This window comes from Crotalus tigris, unplaced genomic scaffold (genome assembly GCF_016545835.1).
Source record: "Crotalus tigris isolate CLP2741 ecotype Arizona unplaced genomic scaffold, ASM1654583v1 scf7180000019483.1746242, whole genome shotgun sequence".
In the NCBI taxonomy this organism is placed as follows: domain Eukaryota; kingdom Metazoa; phylum Chordata; class Lepidosauria; order Squamata; family Viperidae; genus Crotalus; species Crotalus tigris.
Window position 1 is genome coordinate 1,085,610 of NW_024097562.1, and position 17,145 is coordinate 1,102,754.

Here is a 17,145-nt window from a genome sequence, read left to right on the forward strand (position 1 = left end):
AATACTCTATTTGGTTAATATTTCTGAATCTGGAATCTACAATACAGGCAGTCCTCAACTTATGACCACAGCTGAGCCCAACATTTCTGTTGTTAAGTGAAACATTGAAGTGAGTTTTGCCCCATTTTACGACTTTTCTTACCACAGTAGTTAAGCGAATCACCGAAGTTGTTAAGTTAGCAAGATAGTGGTTAAGTGAATTTGGCTTCCCCATTGACTTGGCTTGTCAGAAAGTCACCATAGGGGGGATCATACGACCCCCCCCAGGGCACTGCAGCCGTCATAAATATGAGTCAGTTGCCAAGCATCCGAATTTTGATCACGTGACCATGGGGATGCTGCAACAATGGTCATAAATGTGAAAAATAGTCATAAGTCACTTTTTTTCAATCCCGCCGTAACTTTCAACAGTCACTAAATGAACTGTTGTAAGTCGAAGACTACTTGTTGTGATAACAAAAGAGGCTTACACTTTTAAATCCCCCTTCTAAAGAGTACTGTACTTCAGAGTTACAGTATGTTTTTGTAACAGGCAATATCCAGTGTGGTCTGAACTTTGCGTTCTCTTCTCTGGTGAACTGTAAGAATATTATGATGTACACCATATCCCTGGTTTGCAGTCTAGTATTAAATTAATTCCTAGTAATTATACTGAGGATCCGGTAAAGTTTTTCTGCCACCATTTTATACGTACCACTTTTTTCTAGCCACATAGGAAGCACTGTTCTTAAGGTAAAGCAGGAACAATAATCAGAATTAACGATGCAGCACAGTAGAGCTGTTTCCAGGAACAGATTCTCTAAAACGGGCAAAAGCAAACTTTGAATGCCCAAGGTGTGTGATATATTAACTCAGACCTTCAGTGGTACATCTAAGAATCATTCATGCACGTACAGTCTGTCTTTCTTGTGCACGTATAGATACACACAAAGACTCACATGACATCTTCATCCATACATCAAGATTACTTTATGAACAGTTGGATACGCACATATGTACTTCGGATTACATAGAGCTAGACACACATACGTTTTTTTCTCCGGTAGCACTAAAGTTGCTGTACTGTGCAATTATTGGCACGGCAATTTTGGGTACTGTGCCCCAGAAGTTCTGCCCATTTTGAGGATTCCCCTTCCTTTGGCTGGCTTCTGCTGTCCAGCTTCTGCTGTCCATGCTTAGCAAGGAGAGTGATTGTAATATTTCCCATCCTGTTAATAATGGCCATACGACCATCTTTTAAATGGTATAAAATTTAGTTATCTTTATCACTTGTTATTGTAAAAGTAATTGACATAACAGTGTACCAAGTACATTACCTAAAATTTGCAGCACAATGTCCTGAACTTACACTTTCTCAAATTATGCTTCCTCGCTGTTTCATGGTGCCTTGTCTCATTTTATCCTAATGTCAGCTTTTAATGTTCAGAATGTAGTTTGGGACTCTTGTTTTACTGTTGATTACAAATATGTCAAATTGTGGGAGGCAGAGAAGAAGTTGAGAACATAATGTAGTCTAAATGCTTGAATGTAGCTCAGTGGATTAGTAGACATTCCTGATTCTTCCTCTCTGCACACCCATCACCTCTATTTTGGAGGATCTCCTAATCCTTGGTTTACCCTAATAGTTCATATACTGAGGGTATATGAAGAAAATAGACTAAATTAATGGAGAACATATAATAATAATAATAATAATAATAATAATAATAATAATAATAATAAAGCTGGAAGGGACCTTGGAGGTCATCTAGTCCAACCCCCTGCTCAGGCAGGAAACCCTACACCATTTCAGACAAATGGCTGTCCAGTCTCTTCTTAAAAACTTCCAGTGTTGGAGCATTTACTGCTTCTGGAGGCAGGCTGTTCCACTGGTTAATTGATCTCACTGTCAGGAAGTTTCTCCTTAGTTCTAGGTTGCTTCTCTCCTTGATTAGTTTCCACCCGTTGCTTCTTGTCCTGCCTTCAGGCGCTTTGGAAAATAGCTTGACTCCCTCTTCTTTATGGCAGCCCCTGAGATATTGGAACACTGCCATCTTGTCCCCCCTCGTCCTTCTCTTCGTTAAACTAGACATACCCAATTCCAGCAATCGTTCCTTATATGTTTTAGCCTCCAGTCCCCTAATCATCTTTGTTGCTCTTCTCTGTACTCTTTCTAGAATCTCAACATCTTTTTTACATCGTGGTGACCAAAACTGGATGCAGTATTCCAAGTGTGGCCTTACCAAGGCATTGTAGAGTGGCATTAATACTTCACGTGATCTTGATTCTATCTCTCTAATAACAATTTAATTGTTATTAATAACAATTTAATTGTTATTAGAGTGTAGTAAATAAGGTATTGTGCTTATTTCTGTAATTGATAGCACTAGTCATGAGTTAGCTCATTTTGCCCTGTTCATCACTTGTTCAACCAGTGAGAAATACAACATTTTAAGACTAAGTTCTATTTTATAATTCATTTAAAATAATAGCTGATGGTCCGTGAGTTTTTAAATATATTTTTAAATTATTTTCTAAAATATTAGGAGAGCATCTTTTTTCCTCCTTTAGTAAAGCCTGTGGAAAGAGTGACATGATCCCCATTCTGAGGGATAATTTGACTCCAATTGAAAAGGAACAGCAGGACCTGTTGCTTCAAACATTTCCAAAAGCAGGAGTTATTTCTTCAAACATTTCCTTTAATTTAAACATTGCATAAAAAAATAGTCAAAAAATTCTTCCTAGTACAGGTTATTACTTTTAAATTTACAAGGTATTTCTCCCCAATTTAGTTAAAACCGCAAGTGTTTTCAGAATAGCAAAATGAGGGCTTTCCATTATGCCCAGAATTTTCCGATAGAGAAATAATTCATGTGCTTAAAACAAAATTGTACTTGTATAGTTAGGGTCAGTTAAAACTGTTACGCGCTTTTATAGATTATATTTATCCTCATATGGCCGTGCTTTCTCTCAGTCTTTCAGACTCAGATCTTTTTTTTTGAATCATGTGTTTTAGACCACCATCAAAGACGTCTTAAATTGACAACTTTAAAATTATTGTTTAAGGATCATCTTCCTGATAAAATTACATTTAAACCAGTTCTTAAATTTTTCATTGTATAATTTTAGAACTGTCTCATTAAGCTTCTCTAAGCGATAGAAAAAAATTTTTAAAGCGGTCCTTTGTACACAAAGGGGAGTCACTTCCACTGAACTCAATTTACTCAGTAAACCCACGTAGGAGAACGTGGCTTCAGCACTGTGACCTACTGTGGCCCTTTTATTTATTTAAGAACTATTTGGTTGAAGTGGTTTACGTAAATAACCATACCTTGTTCTCAAATAAGAAGTACTAATCTGGTTTTTTTTTTTTTTTTTTGAAAGAAAACACGTGGACAGTTAGTAGTGTTCAAAATCTTCCTAATGTCTTTCTCCCTTTAACTTGTGTCTTACATTGTCAGGTGTTCTTAGAAAGTTTTCTCTATGCCTGTGATTGAAAATCTACAGGACAGTCTTCCCAGTGTTGGTCTCAAATCAACAGCTCCTCTTGGGCTGTGAATGTCCTCACCTGCTCCTGGCTGTAAATCATTGGGCTGTCAAGTATCGTGATTAATTAAGCTGCACATGCAAGTCTCTTTTTTTTTTTTCCAACCTGGCAAATAGAGAAAAGGAAGCTTGATCTAAGCATTGAGGGATGCTCTTTAAGTCACCTTTTCTTCCTCAGCCTCCCAGCTACTTGCTGATGTTTCATTTAAATGTTCATTCGCAGTTTCTTTAGTGGCCAGGGTTTGAGCAGATCTAAATACTTGCAGCATTTATGTGATGATGAAATGATTTTACAAAAATGGAATATATTTTTTTTTATAGAGGGGAACATCAGCGGGATCTACATTAAACCTCGGGCGTGGGATAAATTGACACGAAAGCATAAAAACAAAAGTTTGTTTCCCGCCTGCCTATCGCTTGTTTAATTTTTTTTATTATTATTATTTTTAGAAAAAACGGGTTTTCATGTTTTCTTAAATCAGGATGCCGTTCAGTTTGTTGCTTAAAGACCTCCTCCAAATTAAGAGTTAACAGTCATGAAATGTTAAATTTGTTGTTCCCCCCCCCTTTTAATGTACAGCAGGCTCCTTCCGAGGGCTGCATTGAATCTCGGGCGTGGGATAAATTGACACGAAAGCATAAAAACAAAAGTTTGTTTCCCGCCTGCCTATCGCTTGTTTAATTTTTTTTTATTATTATTATTTTTAGAAAAAACGGGTTTTCACGTTTTCTTAAATCAGGATGCCGTTCAGTTTGTTGCTTAAAGACCTCCTCCAAATTAAGAGTTAACAGTCACGAAATGTGAAATTTGTTGTTTCCCCCCCCCCCCTTTTAATGTACAGCAGGCTCCTTCCGAGGGCTGCATTGAATCTCCCCCCCCCCTGTATTCAGTTTCCTATTTATAATGTAAAGTGTTTTAATTGTACTAGTAGTATTTGGGAAGCTGGTTTCTTTGCCCCGGCCCTTTCTCCTTCCCCTCCGCGCAAGCAATGAAATTTAAATTGTACAGCAGCCGCCATCTATTATTTTAAAAGGCCCTGGCCAGAAAGATTACAAGGTAGCTTCGCCTTTCCAAATCGGGTTTTGCCATTGGTTTAGCAGCGGGTGGGCGGGCGGGCAGATGCCTGCTCCGGAGTAGACCCTATTGCCATTTTTCACCATTGATAGAGTAGCCTTTCAGAGTCAATGAGCTCTGTCAATGTGAGCTTGTCAAGGCTACAACTTCATAGACTTGAGAGGCGGTTTGGAGAGGTCAGCCCTTTTCACGTTTGCTGTGATGCAAATGAGCTCTAATGCTTAAACAACTATTGGAATTTTTTTTTTATGTCTGCTCCTTGTTCTTTTTTCTTCTCCCCCCCCCCCCAAGTCATTGACGAGACATTCAGTGCTTTTTAAATTGGAAGTTGCATTGTGCTAAAGACCTAGTACAGATTTACGGAGGGCTGAAAGCAGTTAGATCATGTTCTTTTCATGGTGCGATTAGAATCAAATCGATTTCCCTACAGCCTTCAGCATTCAGATGGCAATTCTAACAATGCTCAGGGGGCTAGACAAGGGACAGAACGACTGAACTGAATGTTAATTACACTCTGCAGCCTTATTTTCTTTTGATTTGGGGCTGACTGGCAACTAAATTAACAAAAGTGTGACCATAAACTGCTGCCCCATTTTCATTTAAAAGGAGAGCAGACTCTAAAAGGCTATCTTTGCAAAGGAACAAGAGAGGTCTGCTGATCGTTGTTAAAGGGCAGGCACTGTCTTTCATGAAATGAAATAAAAAAGTATTAGCCAAAAGTAACAGAACTTCAAAAAAAAAAAAACCCTACAATGCGGTAATTTAGTCGCTGCTATTAAAAAGGTGGCTCAGAATTCTTGGAATCCCTCCTTATTTTTAGGAAAAAAAGATGGTACAAAAACTTTTCAATTCAATTCCATAATAGTTGATTTTTTTTTTTAATCTAGGCACCGCTGAGATTTGTTGCGTTTGTGTTTGGTTGGAAATGCAAAGAATCTTTTTTTCCTCTCTCTCTTTATACATATTTGTGCGTTATAGAACAATTCGCATACTGTTTTGCTTTTTTTTTTTTTGACTACATTCAAATAACTTTGGGGAATAAGTTTAATTTAAAAAAAAAAAAATCTCCCCGACCAGGATGCAGTTTATAACACCTCTTGTTTAGCTTCCGTTGAAGTGCAAGATGCTTTTCCACCCTCTACCTCCCTCCCTCAAAGCCCCCTCCCTCAAAGCCCCCCCCTCTTTGCCTTATAAGGAAGCTGCAGCTGTACAAAGTTGAATTTGCCACAAGGCTCAGTGATCCATGCCTTTGCACCTGCAGCCCTGGTCTCATCTCAACACCTGGTGCCATGATTTATCCTTATGCATAAAGACTATAAACCCCATCTTATCACTCTGCGGTTGACGATACAGCCGTCAAATGACTATAAACAGCAGGCTGTATTTCTAATATAACTCAATCAGAACGCATCCTGAATGCTTCAAGTTGCAGATTTGCAGGAAGATTTAATTCCCGTGTTTAAAACGGAGGACTTAGGTGCAAGGGATTGAAGGATCCATACGTTGCAAATGCTTTGGCGTAGTTTTACACGATGTGTTAAACGAGAGAGCACAGATTTACAACTCGTATCTATTTTATGTGAAAATTCCTGTTGCTCATGTGGAGGTTGCTTGAGAATGAATTCCATTAGTTCAGATTCAGTGGACTGTGAAGGAATGACTCTGTTCCTGAAAACCTTTGTTAATGAATAAGTTTTCCAACTGTTTGGATATTTCCTAAAAGTTGATCTGCTTCCATTTTACTCTCTACAATCATGCATAACCTTTTATTACTATGACTCCTTTACTGAGTTCCCCCTCCTGTGTCTCTTTCTGCCCAAACGTTTTCACATAGAGGCGCTTGCAAAACAAACTGTTTTTTTTCTCTCTCTCTCTCTCTCTCTAAAGCAACTTGGGAGTAAAATTCTCTTTATTTGCCTTCTAGACACGAAGATCGATTGAGAAGTTATTAGAATGGGAAAACAATAGATTATACCACAAGGTGAGTGTGCTGCAGGGAGCAGCTTCGTACTGCCGGGGCTGGAGTTGCGCAGTATGGAAACAGATGCTTTTGTTGAATGCAAAATATGAAAGCTGGACAAATGGGGTAGTCTCAGCGCCGGCCATAAAATGTGTCGCTCATTTTTCTTCTTCGCCTTTTCTCTCCGCTGTCTAGCTGTGCTTGCATTGGAGGCTGAGCAAAAGGAAATGTGAATCGAATAACATGATGGAATATGTAAGTTAAAGGGCTGTTTTGTGCGTCTCTCTATTAAATGATCATTTATTTGGCTTCTGATCTTATTCTTTCCACGATTATTAATCAGCAAAGGTGTCAGAAGGCTTAATCGCCTGAGTGGCAAGGATTTTCTACGGTTCGCCGATGTATGGTTTCGTGCGCAGGGCTGATTTATAAAGTTATGAATGACTTGAAAACAAGGCTTCACTTGTGCCCTTGGGAGGGGGGAAAAATAATAAATTAATTGCCAAGATAAAATGGCTCGCACATGTGCTGATGGAGTGTGAAATTTTCAAATGCTGCATAAAAAGAATCACTGCAACTCCGGTTACGCAGTGAATTAGACGTGGGCTGTTTTATATAATGCTAATCAAGTCTTTGGCGTATGGAGAAAGACCTTTCAACTGAGCCGGCTGGAGCTGAGGAACTCTGAAGACTTTGTAGATTTTTAACTGCTCCCATATCTCAGCCGCAGTCCTCAAAGTGTTGCCTTCACTCTTAACTTTTTTTTTAAAAGCCTTGATTTAAGAAAGGAGGTTTAAGTCGTCTTCTTCTTCCGGCTTCTGAAGCAGAACTTCGCATGTTTTTATAAAGACTTTTGACGATACTAAAAGTCCTTCCTTTTGCGGTCTTTGCAATCTAAATCGTTCTGCTTTATTGTTCTTTGTGCACAAGGGGAATGGACTGTCATAAAATCAGTCCTGTTTGCCCTGTAACAGATAATACTCTTGCAAAATAGGCCAGCATTATGAAAAAAATTAAGATATAAGCAGGGGTTAACAAATGAAGACTAACCTGCAAAAGTATCTTTGCTTTAGCTATTTCTAACACATCCATGCCTTTTAATTGTATATCTTGTCTATTATTTAACACAATGCACGCATTATAGACAGTATGTTAGAAGATTGATTTAAAACAGTGCTTAAATAGTTACAAATTATCTTAAAATCATCTTTTCTGTTAGCACTGAAAAAGAGGAAATAACTAAGGCCTATATCTAGCCTAAAACATAAAAGACTGCCTAAAATGCCCTTTTTTACGGAGTAGCTCTATTCAACAAACTGTTTCTTTTTAACATCTATTATACTTAACATGTTAATTTATGATCATCTATTATAGCGAACATGTTAATTTATGATAGTAGACACATGATAACTTTGCAATAATTGAAGGCAAGAAAAGAATTTTTGGCACTGGTTTTTAAGATTGGCTATGTAAAGAATTCAGCACTTTATTTTAATAATTACTTCAAGCTTCTGGCCTTTATAAGACCATAATAAAAAATAATAGACTTTTTGCATGCTCATATAGAGATACGGTGATTACAATTACCACTTTTCCAGTAAGGTGTTCATAGGGTAATAAGTTAATATCCTAGCCTTTAAACCTATTGTAATAGTAATGCATACAACAGATTCCAGGTCAGTTTAGAAAACAGCTGTGCAGAATTTCAGATTTGAAGGGGGAAAAGGTGCTTTGGGGCACCTGATGGTAACTCCCTTAAACCAGGGCTTTCCAACCTGTTCACCCATTGTACCACTTTTAGGATACGGCAACATCCGAGTACCACCAGTCGCCTAGCAAGGTGTCAAAAACTTGATGGCCAAAAAAAAAAAAAAAGGAAAAAAGTGATAAAGTACAGGTAGTCCTCGACTTACAACAGTTCGCTTAGTGACTGTTCGAAGTTACAATGGCACTGAAAAAAGTGCCCCCCAAGCCACAGCCAAGCAAGACACCTGCCTGCCCGCCCGGTGGCGCTCTTCCTCCTGTCCGAGGTTTTCATTGTTGTGAGCATTTCTGTTGAGGATTGGCAGCAGGGGTGGGGTGGGGGGGTGGTTTTTATTCCCCCCCCCTGTCTGCTGGGTGGTTGCAGCAGGTTTTGGTCACTTCACATGATCCTGGGACATTGCAACCATCATAAATATGAATCAGTTGCCAAGCATCTGAATGTAAATCACAAGACTCTGGAGATGCTGCAACACTCCAGCTGATTGGTGCTTCTTCTGGGCTCAGCAGAAGCGTCAGGATCAGTGCTGAGCTCCAGCTGGAGTCTGGCACTGATCCTGGCGCTTCCACTGAGCCCTGACAGCCCCGAAGAAGCGCCGATCAGCTGGAAAGCGGCACTGATCCTGGGGCTTCCGCTGAGCCCTGACAGCCCTGCAGCTCCAGCCATCTCTCGCTCAGGCTTGTGCGGTGTTGCCACTGGTTCAGCTCATTCCTCTCCCCTGCTACCACTTTTCTAGGATGGTCGCGTTCCACCTGCCAGGTGCCAATGTACCACAGGTGGTACCCGTACCACTGGTTGAAAAGCCCTGCCTTAAACCACATGCATATTTTCACAGGATCACGCTGCAGTGGTGGAGGCAGCCGCACGATCCTGGGAAAAGATGTAGCTGCTTTAAGCAGTTGCTACTAGGTATTAGGAACATGCTACTATCTGCTTCAAAGTGCCAGTTTACCTTTGAATATGAAATGCTACCCAGCTTCAGTATTTACCATTAAAATACTTTAATATTTAGTATTAGAAACAAGAACACAGGGAATGACACAACTCAATTTTACATTTGCGTAACTTAGATTGCACTTTTACTATACATACCTATCTGGTTGTCACATATATTTGTACTGCAAGATATGTTTGAATGGCAAAAGGAGTCCAAACGGCAGTTGTTGTTGTTGTTAGTTGCGAAGTCGTGTCCGACCCATCGCAACCCCATGGACAACCTTCCTCCAGGCCTTCCTGTCCTCTACCATCTTCTGGAGTCCATTTAAGCTCACGCCTACTGCTTCAGGGACTCCATCCAGCCACCTCATTCTCTGTCATCCCCTTCTTCTATTGCCCTCAATCTTTCCCAGCATTAGGCCCTTCTCCAGTGAGTCCTTCCTTCTCATTAGGTGCCCAAAGTATTTGAGTTTCAACTTCAGGATCTGGCCTTCTAAAGAGCAGTCGGGGTTGATCTCTTCTAGGACTGACCGGTTTGAACGCCTTGCAGTCCAAGGGACTCGCAGGAGTCTTCTCCAGCACCATAGTTCAAAGGCCTCCATTCTTTGGCGCTCAGCCTTCCTTATGGTCCAACTTTCACAGCCATACATTGCAACTGGGAAAACCATGGCCTTGACTATACGCACTTTTGTTGGCAGGGTGATGTCTCTGCTTTTTAGTATGCTGTCTGGATTTGCCATAGCTTTCCTCCCCAGGAACAAACGTCTAGGTAATCTCTAATCCAGTAGATCGCCGGAGGGGATCTACAAATTTCTGCAATTTCTCATATCACACAGTTGCTTTGTAATACTTACGCAGATTATTCTCAGATATAAAAATGATATGCAGAAGTTGAAGATTTTTAACTTAGTGTAATCTTTGACAATCTCTTGAGATGGAGTAAACATTTCACTCAGGCAAGATCAACGTGGCATCATATTTTCAGAATTTGTATTTTCTCAGAAGATAAAATACACTGAAAGAAGCAGCTCACTTGCCTGTTTTGGAAGACTAAATGGCCTGTTAGATATAAATATTGTTGTGCTAACAATTAAAATTAATCTTGCAGCTTGGTTTAAAATTCTATTTTATATTGCAGAACACGGTCACCTGTATCTGATGACATAACATTTTAATAAGGCAATACTTCCACTAATCTTAAGCTGCAGATGTAACATTTGCTGCCCTCCCTTCAAGCTAATTCTAAAAAAGAATTTTATTTTAGATTAATCGCGATGAATAATTTGCTCCTGGAAACTTAGTAGACTCTAAAGACCAGTGGGAAAGTGAAGCCAGGAGGAGTAATATGAAAATATTGACGAAAGCTGTTTTTAATTGGAGTTACGTGGGTCGAATGGCAATAGATTTACATTGGAGCCATTTCTCTTCCTCTTAGTTAACCTTGAGAATTAATTGCTCTGAAATGGTTAGTAGCTGTTTGACAAAGAGAATTTTGACATGGTAAAAGGTGCGTGTACAGGCCGCCTGCATTTTCCAAGAAGGCCCTATCCCAGTGATGGCGAGCCTCCAGAGATGGCACTTAGAGCCCTCTCTCTGGGCACACCTGCTGCCACTGCCGCCAGCTCGTGCAGGTCCATTAGGCCACCGCTGGCGCCCGGAGCGGCAGCCCCACCCAGCACAAAGGAGGTGAAGCAGCTGGCTAGCAAGCTTGAGTAGAGGTGGTAAAGCACGCCCCCATGCGCTTGCTGGCCTCTGTGTGGGGGGGCTGATGGTGTCAGGCAGCAGCTGCCCCCGCCTCGCCTTGCCCCGCAGCAGTGGCACCCCCGCCCTACCTCCTGCTTCATCCCGCAGGATGAGTCTACTGCCCACCGCCCCACCCACCAGAGACCCCCTGGATCTCCCCCAATACTGCCCAGCTCCCACAGGCATCCCCCCATGAGCAACATCAAGGTGACTATGCCCACCCCAGCCACGCCCATTCGGTCTGCCTTGAACATTGCAGCCATGCCCACCCAGTGGGCCACACCCCGCACCCCCCCACATCAATGCTGATGTGGCCCTGGCACTTTGTGATAAATAATTGGGTTTGGGGTTGCGGTTTGGGCACTCGGTCTCTAAAAGGTTCGCCATCACTGCCCTATCCCAGGGGTAGGCAACCTCGGCTACCTTTTATGACTCAGCATAGCTGACTCAGGAATTCTGGGAGTTGAAATCCATGAGTCATAAAAGAGCCGAGGTTGCCTCTCCCCTGCACATGGAACAGTTAGGGAAAGCACTTTGACTCTCTATATGAGCATGTCGCGTTCAGGGATGACAACGGCTGTCTGCGTTTTGACATTCCTTTCAGGGATGGAAATAGTTCCTCACATGTGGTATGGGGGCATTCCAGTTTGAAAAATGCAAACCCACAGTCCTTTTGGTCACATAAGATTAGCCGCAACTTTCTTTGGATCAAGGCCTACATTGATATCTTGGATAACTATCCATGTGTATTTTTGTCTGAGTAAAACTGATTAACCCAGTGGTTCTCAACCTGTGGATCGGGACCCCATTTGGGGTCGAACAACCAGTTCATGGGGGTCGCCAAACAATGCAGTCCGCCATTTTTTTCCCCTTTTCCTTAGCTCCCTTTTATTCTATTGGCTTTCAAAAGCCAATAGGAATTGTCCAGGTTGTCTCTGCCCTGCTGAGTCCGCCAAAAGTCCCATTCTGCAAACGGTGCTGCACCAGTTGAGTAGTCCTCGACTTACGACCGGTTGGGGGTCGCGGCATTAAAAAGGTTGAGAACCACTGGATTAACCAAACCTTTTTTCTGAGAAATGCACGTTCGTATACAGTAGTGGCCAAAATTGTGGAAATCTTTTGGGAAAAGTGTATTTTTGAGGTTTGATGGCTAATAACACCACTTTTTTTGGGGGGGTGTAGTACCATAAAATTATATATCAGTGGAAAGATAATTTAATCAAATATGTAATGCAACAAAGTTTGTTCAATTATCTCTACTGTAATCTATGAAAAGTTATAGCCAAATAACCAGAAAAAGAAAGTACAACTTACTTAGGTTGATCTCAGGTAGCTTTCCTTCATCTGATTGTAGCCAATGAGCACGAGTGTTTAGAGAGCCAATCAGGTGTCATCTTGTTTTGGCAATGAGCCAATCAGATCACAATAGGATTCAGTGATGGATGTCTTGTATTGAAGCTGAGAGGAGGACATTGGTCAGTGTGTTATGTCATCGCTATCAAGTTGGTTGGGTTTTTTTGTGTTCTTTCATTTAGTGAGCATGCAAAATGTAATAAAATTAAAGTAATGGTGCAAAGAGTTGATTGGTCGCCCAGGAAGCGATGTAAAATAGTATTATTAAGTGAACAAGGCGACAGTTATAAAGAAATTAGAAGAAAAATGGGTGGAAACTTAACCAAAGGTAGCATTTCTACTGTACACTTTTCCCAAAAGGTTTCCACAATTTTGGCCACTACTGTAGTTTATGTCGTCCATTGGCAGGGTTGCAAGGAACATGGCAGTGGTTCCCGAGTGCCCAAACAAAGCTTGGGATATGGGTTCCTCAAGTCTTTAGCTGTATGTATTCAGGGAGTTCACAGATGTAGGTAGGATTACCATTATTTCAGCTTCCTATTGCCTCCCCCCCACCGGACACGGAGAAAAGAGAAACCTTTGACTCATCATAAGCAGCAGCCAGTGGCAGGGGATCACAGTTTGCCAAGTGGGCAGCTAGCACAAATAGCTGGGTAGCAGAAGTGATGTGTTATATGCCTGAGTCCCTGGTTCCTTCTTCCTGTTTCCAGTTATTTATTTATTTGTTTGTTTGTTTGTTTGTTTATTTATGAGACTTATATACCGCTTTAAGTGCAAGCACTCTCTTAAGCGGTGTACACCAATAAGCAATGTATATATATATTTACATTGCCCCCAACAATCTGGGTCCTCATTTTACCTACCCCGGAGGATGGAAGGCTGAGTCAACCTTGAGCCGGTGAGATTTGAACCGCTGACCTGCTGAACACAGTCAGCTAAAGTGGCCTGCAGTACTGCACTCTAACTGCTGCGCCACCTCGGCTCATAAAGGATAAAGTTAAAAGGATAAAGGATAAAAGTTAAAAGTTAAAGGATAAAGGATAAAGTTAAAAGGATCACACTAGAATCGATGTGTAAGATACATTCCATTGGTCTTGGAGAGATGCTGTCCAGCTGAAAACAGGCTGGGATAGTTAAAACAGATAAAGAGCCAGTTGGGGTAGAAACCATAAGTTCTAATCCTGCCTTAGCCACTGAAGCCAGCTGGCTGACCTCTCTCAGCCCTAGGAAGACAAGGCAAGGGCAAACTACTCCGTTAAATAAATAAATAAATAAATAAATAAATAAATAAATAAATAAATAAATAAATAAATAAATAAATAAATAAATAAATAAATAAATAAATAAATAAATAAATATAATAATAGTGGACGTGGCAGTGCCTGGAGACAGCAGAATAGATGAGAAAGAACTGGAGAAGATAACAAAATACAAAGACCTACAAATAGAAATAGAAAGACTGTGGCAAAAGCAAGCAAGGGTAGTACCAATAGTAATAGGCTCCTTGGGTGCAATCCCAAAACAACTGGAGCACACTTGAACACCATTGGCATTGACAAATTCGCTATTAGTCAATTGCAAAAGGCGGCCTTATTAGGAACTGCTTCCATCCTGCGACGATATCTGTAATACCATCAAACATCCACATCTGCCTATCCCAGGTCCTGGGTAAGGACTCGATAGGTAGACAAAATGCCAAATCCAGTCTGAACATCTGGCTGACTGTGCGATGAATGATAATAATAATAATAATAATAATAATAATAATAATAATAATAATAATAATAATAATAGTAAAGTTGGAAGAGACCTTGGAGGTCATCGAGTCCATCCCCCTGCTCAGGCAGGAAACCCTACACCATTTTGGACAAATGGCTGTCCAGTCTCTTCTTAAAAACTTCACAGCTTCTGGAGGCAGGTTGTTCCACTGGTTAATTGTTCTCACTGTCAGGAAGTTTCTCCTTAGTTCTAGGTTGCTTCTCTCCTTGATTAGTTTCCATCCGTTGCTTCTCGTCCTGCCTTCAGGCGCTTTGGAGAATAGCTTGACTCCCTCTTCTTTGGGGCAGCCCCTGAGATATTGGAAAACTGCTATCATGTCCCCCCTCATCCTTCTCTTTGTTAAACTAGACATACCCAATTCCAGCAACCGTTCCTTATATGTTTTAGGAGAAACTAACATTGTTCCTGATCACATACATGTCAGTTGCAAAAATGTTTTTAAACTGAGAGGAAATTAAAAAAAAAACAATTGCTTGTGTACAGTAAGGGAGCAACATAAAAGCAAATTAAAAGCTGTCTTGGCTTTGCCTGAAGTCAGTTGGATTCTAGTCGTGGGTTATATTCCCTGGTCCTGCTGAAAACTTTTCCTGAGAAACTTTGAAAATATACAATGCTGTTATTTTTAATTCTTTAAAAATATCATTATTTTTAGGTTAATCGTGTTAATTATTATTTTTTTCCCCCTTTCTGTTTCAACAGGTCATTCTTATAGAATTTTTACCAAAGACACCAATTTTTCAACCGGATTAGCGTTTGCTTTACACAGAGACTTCCTGAGTATGTTTCATTTCCAACGGTGCCTTGCTTGGTGCTCTCCTCGTGATGATACAGAGTTGGTTCTACAGGATCTTGTGGTGTTCTTCGTCCTTTTCTCCTCTTTCTTTTCGGAAAATTTTTCTTTGTTTTGTTTTGAACGATGTGTTCAAAGTTCATTTTGTCCGATTTGACAGATAGCATTCTGTGTGGTTTAAATTATTACCTTTCCCCTTTCTGTTAACGAGCCCTGGTTTCCAGAGTCTTGAGGTATGGGTAATATATGTGGGTCTGTGTTTGAATATGCACACACATGCATACACGTGTGTATTTCTATGTGTATATATACATAGCTATTGTGTACCAGTGAAAATAGCTATAAGCATTCTAGCCCCAAGAGAGACATGAAAATTGGCAATCATTTTAACCTATGCACTTGCATCTCTAAGTCTAAATCTCACCTTATTTGGCTGATGACAATATCTGTTTGTGTCAGGTAGTTGTTGTTTTTTTCGTCGTCCTCTCGGGGATATAACATCAGTCTCTTCTGAGCCAATAAGCAGTATTCCTTCATAGCCCTAACATCCATTCCTTTTTTTGTACCTTGAAGAAATCCTGCTTGCTTGGAAGACGTTCCTCCTCAAGAAACTTGAACATGGATTGCTATTTCTCCACGAGAAGACTGAAGTAGCAGATTTGCAGGTGTCTTAATGGCTCATCCTGCTTAGGACTGTAAAATTGACTAGTATTTCTTAAGAGGGCTGCTGCGTGGACAACAGTAGATAATCTTCCTGTGGCTAAGAGATTTCGAAGTGGCTGAATAGAGAACCCAGGGTTCTACTCCTAATCTCTTAATCATGGCGGGGAAAAAAATAAAGTGATATTTTGTTTATACCAACTCCATATGTCTTTGTGTGAGCGCTTGTGAGAGAAGGGAGAGTGAATGAGTGAGTGAACATGTCTGTCAGCGCGCAAGCTAGCGTGTATTGTGGTTCATGCCATGTAACAGCTTTCTCATTGTTTACCAGATTGAATAGTACACAAGGATGCAAGACGGACAGGATATATTTGTTAATATTCCAGTAGTTTTGAGTTATTTGAATGTTACAGTGTTTGGCTCCAACCCATAGAAAGCTGTATTTAAATCCCATTAAAACCATTGGGCCTAGTTAATTCTTTCCAATGCTCTCGAGTTCTGTTTATTTCATTAGGACTTAAGCGCAACAAAAAATTATTCTCCTTCCTTCATTTTGAAGCTTTCCCTTGGGTTGGGGCCTTTTGTATGTATAACATTAACAGCATTGTACCAGATGCTAGCAATGTGTTGTTAATGTCTTGATTTTACATCTGTATTTCAGGTGGATGAATTTTTTTAAAAAATGGTTATTTGAATTAATAGTTTACTGAATGTCTGGAGTAAATACTGCATTCTAACTTTTAAATTTCATGTTTACATAGCTAGCTTTCTGTTTTATTGTTTGCACAAGGAAACATTTAAAAAATATGAGTATGTAATAATATTCTTTGGTCTGGCCAGTTTTTAATTTCTTGGCTGTGCATATCTTCATGTATTAAGTTTAATGCCTGTTGTATGCAGTTACTTCTGAAACATTTGTTTCTGAATTTTAATGTAGGCGAAATATAACATATTTTAAGGGCCTGTTCTTCATGTAGCAGAGCAATAATGTGAATAGCCAACAAATACAGTTTGCATAATATTTGTATTAATGAAATGTTTATCCCACTACAAGAATATCAGTTCTTTTCATTTAAATATGTGTTTTGCTTTACTGTCATATACAGATACGTTTATGGTGTGTTTGCCAGTGTTTGCTACTCATAGCAGATTGCTAATATATTTTGAATATATTTTGTGACAATTTAAAGCTCTGCTTGCATATTACACCATATAGTAGTTCCAGTATACTTTTATTGGTTAATCTTGTTGTGGTTCATCCAGAGCCCGCCATTTCTCAATCTCAGACTCTCAATGGGAGAAAAGTGGAGTAGATATGTAGGCTCTCTGTGTTACCAATAACAACACGACTGACTGGATGACACGCATTGAACTTTGCTCGAAATGTGTATCTGGACACTTTTTAAAATGGGTAGTTTCCTTATTATTTTAAGCCATAATACAGTTTGCTTGTTTGGGGCTGAACGTATTGCGTGAATGAAACCATGGTTTACTTTAGGGCAGTGGTGGCGAACCTATGGCACGGGTGCCAGAGGCAGCACTCAGAGCCCTCTCTGTGGGCA

At 40.2% G+C, this 17,145-nt stretch overlaps 1 protein-coding gene across 1 annotated transcript in view; it reads left to right on the forward strand.

Moving 5' to 3' along the window:
- The window catches only part of CHIC2 (cysteine rich hydrophobic domain 2), a 39,455-nt gene extending 24,396 nt beyond the window's left edge, over window positions 1–15,059 (forward strand). The window contains exons 4-6 of the mRNA XM_039362920.1: window positions 6,525–6,581; window positions 6,756–6,815; window positions 14,833–15,059. Coding sequence (XP_039218854.1) covers window positions 6,525–6,581; window positions 6,756–6,815; window positions 14,833–14,883 — 168 coding nt within the window. The 3' untranslated portion in view covers window positions 14,884–15,059. The remainder of the gene's footprint in view (window positions 1–6,524; window positions 6,582–6,755; window positions 6,816–14,832) is intronic.
- Window positions 15,060–17,145: the final 2,086 nt, after the last annotated feature.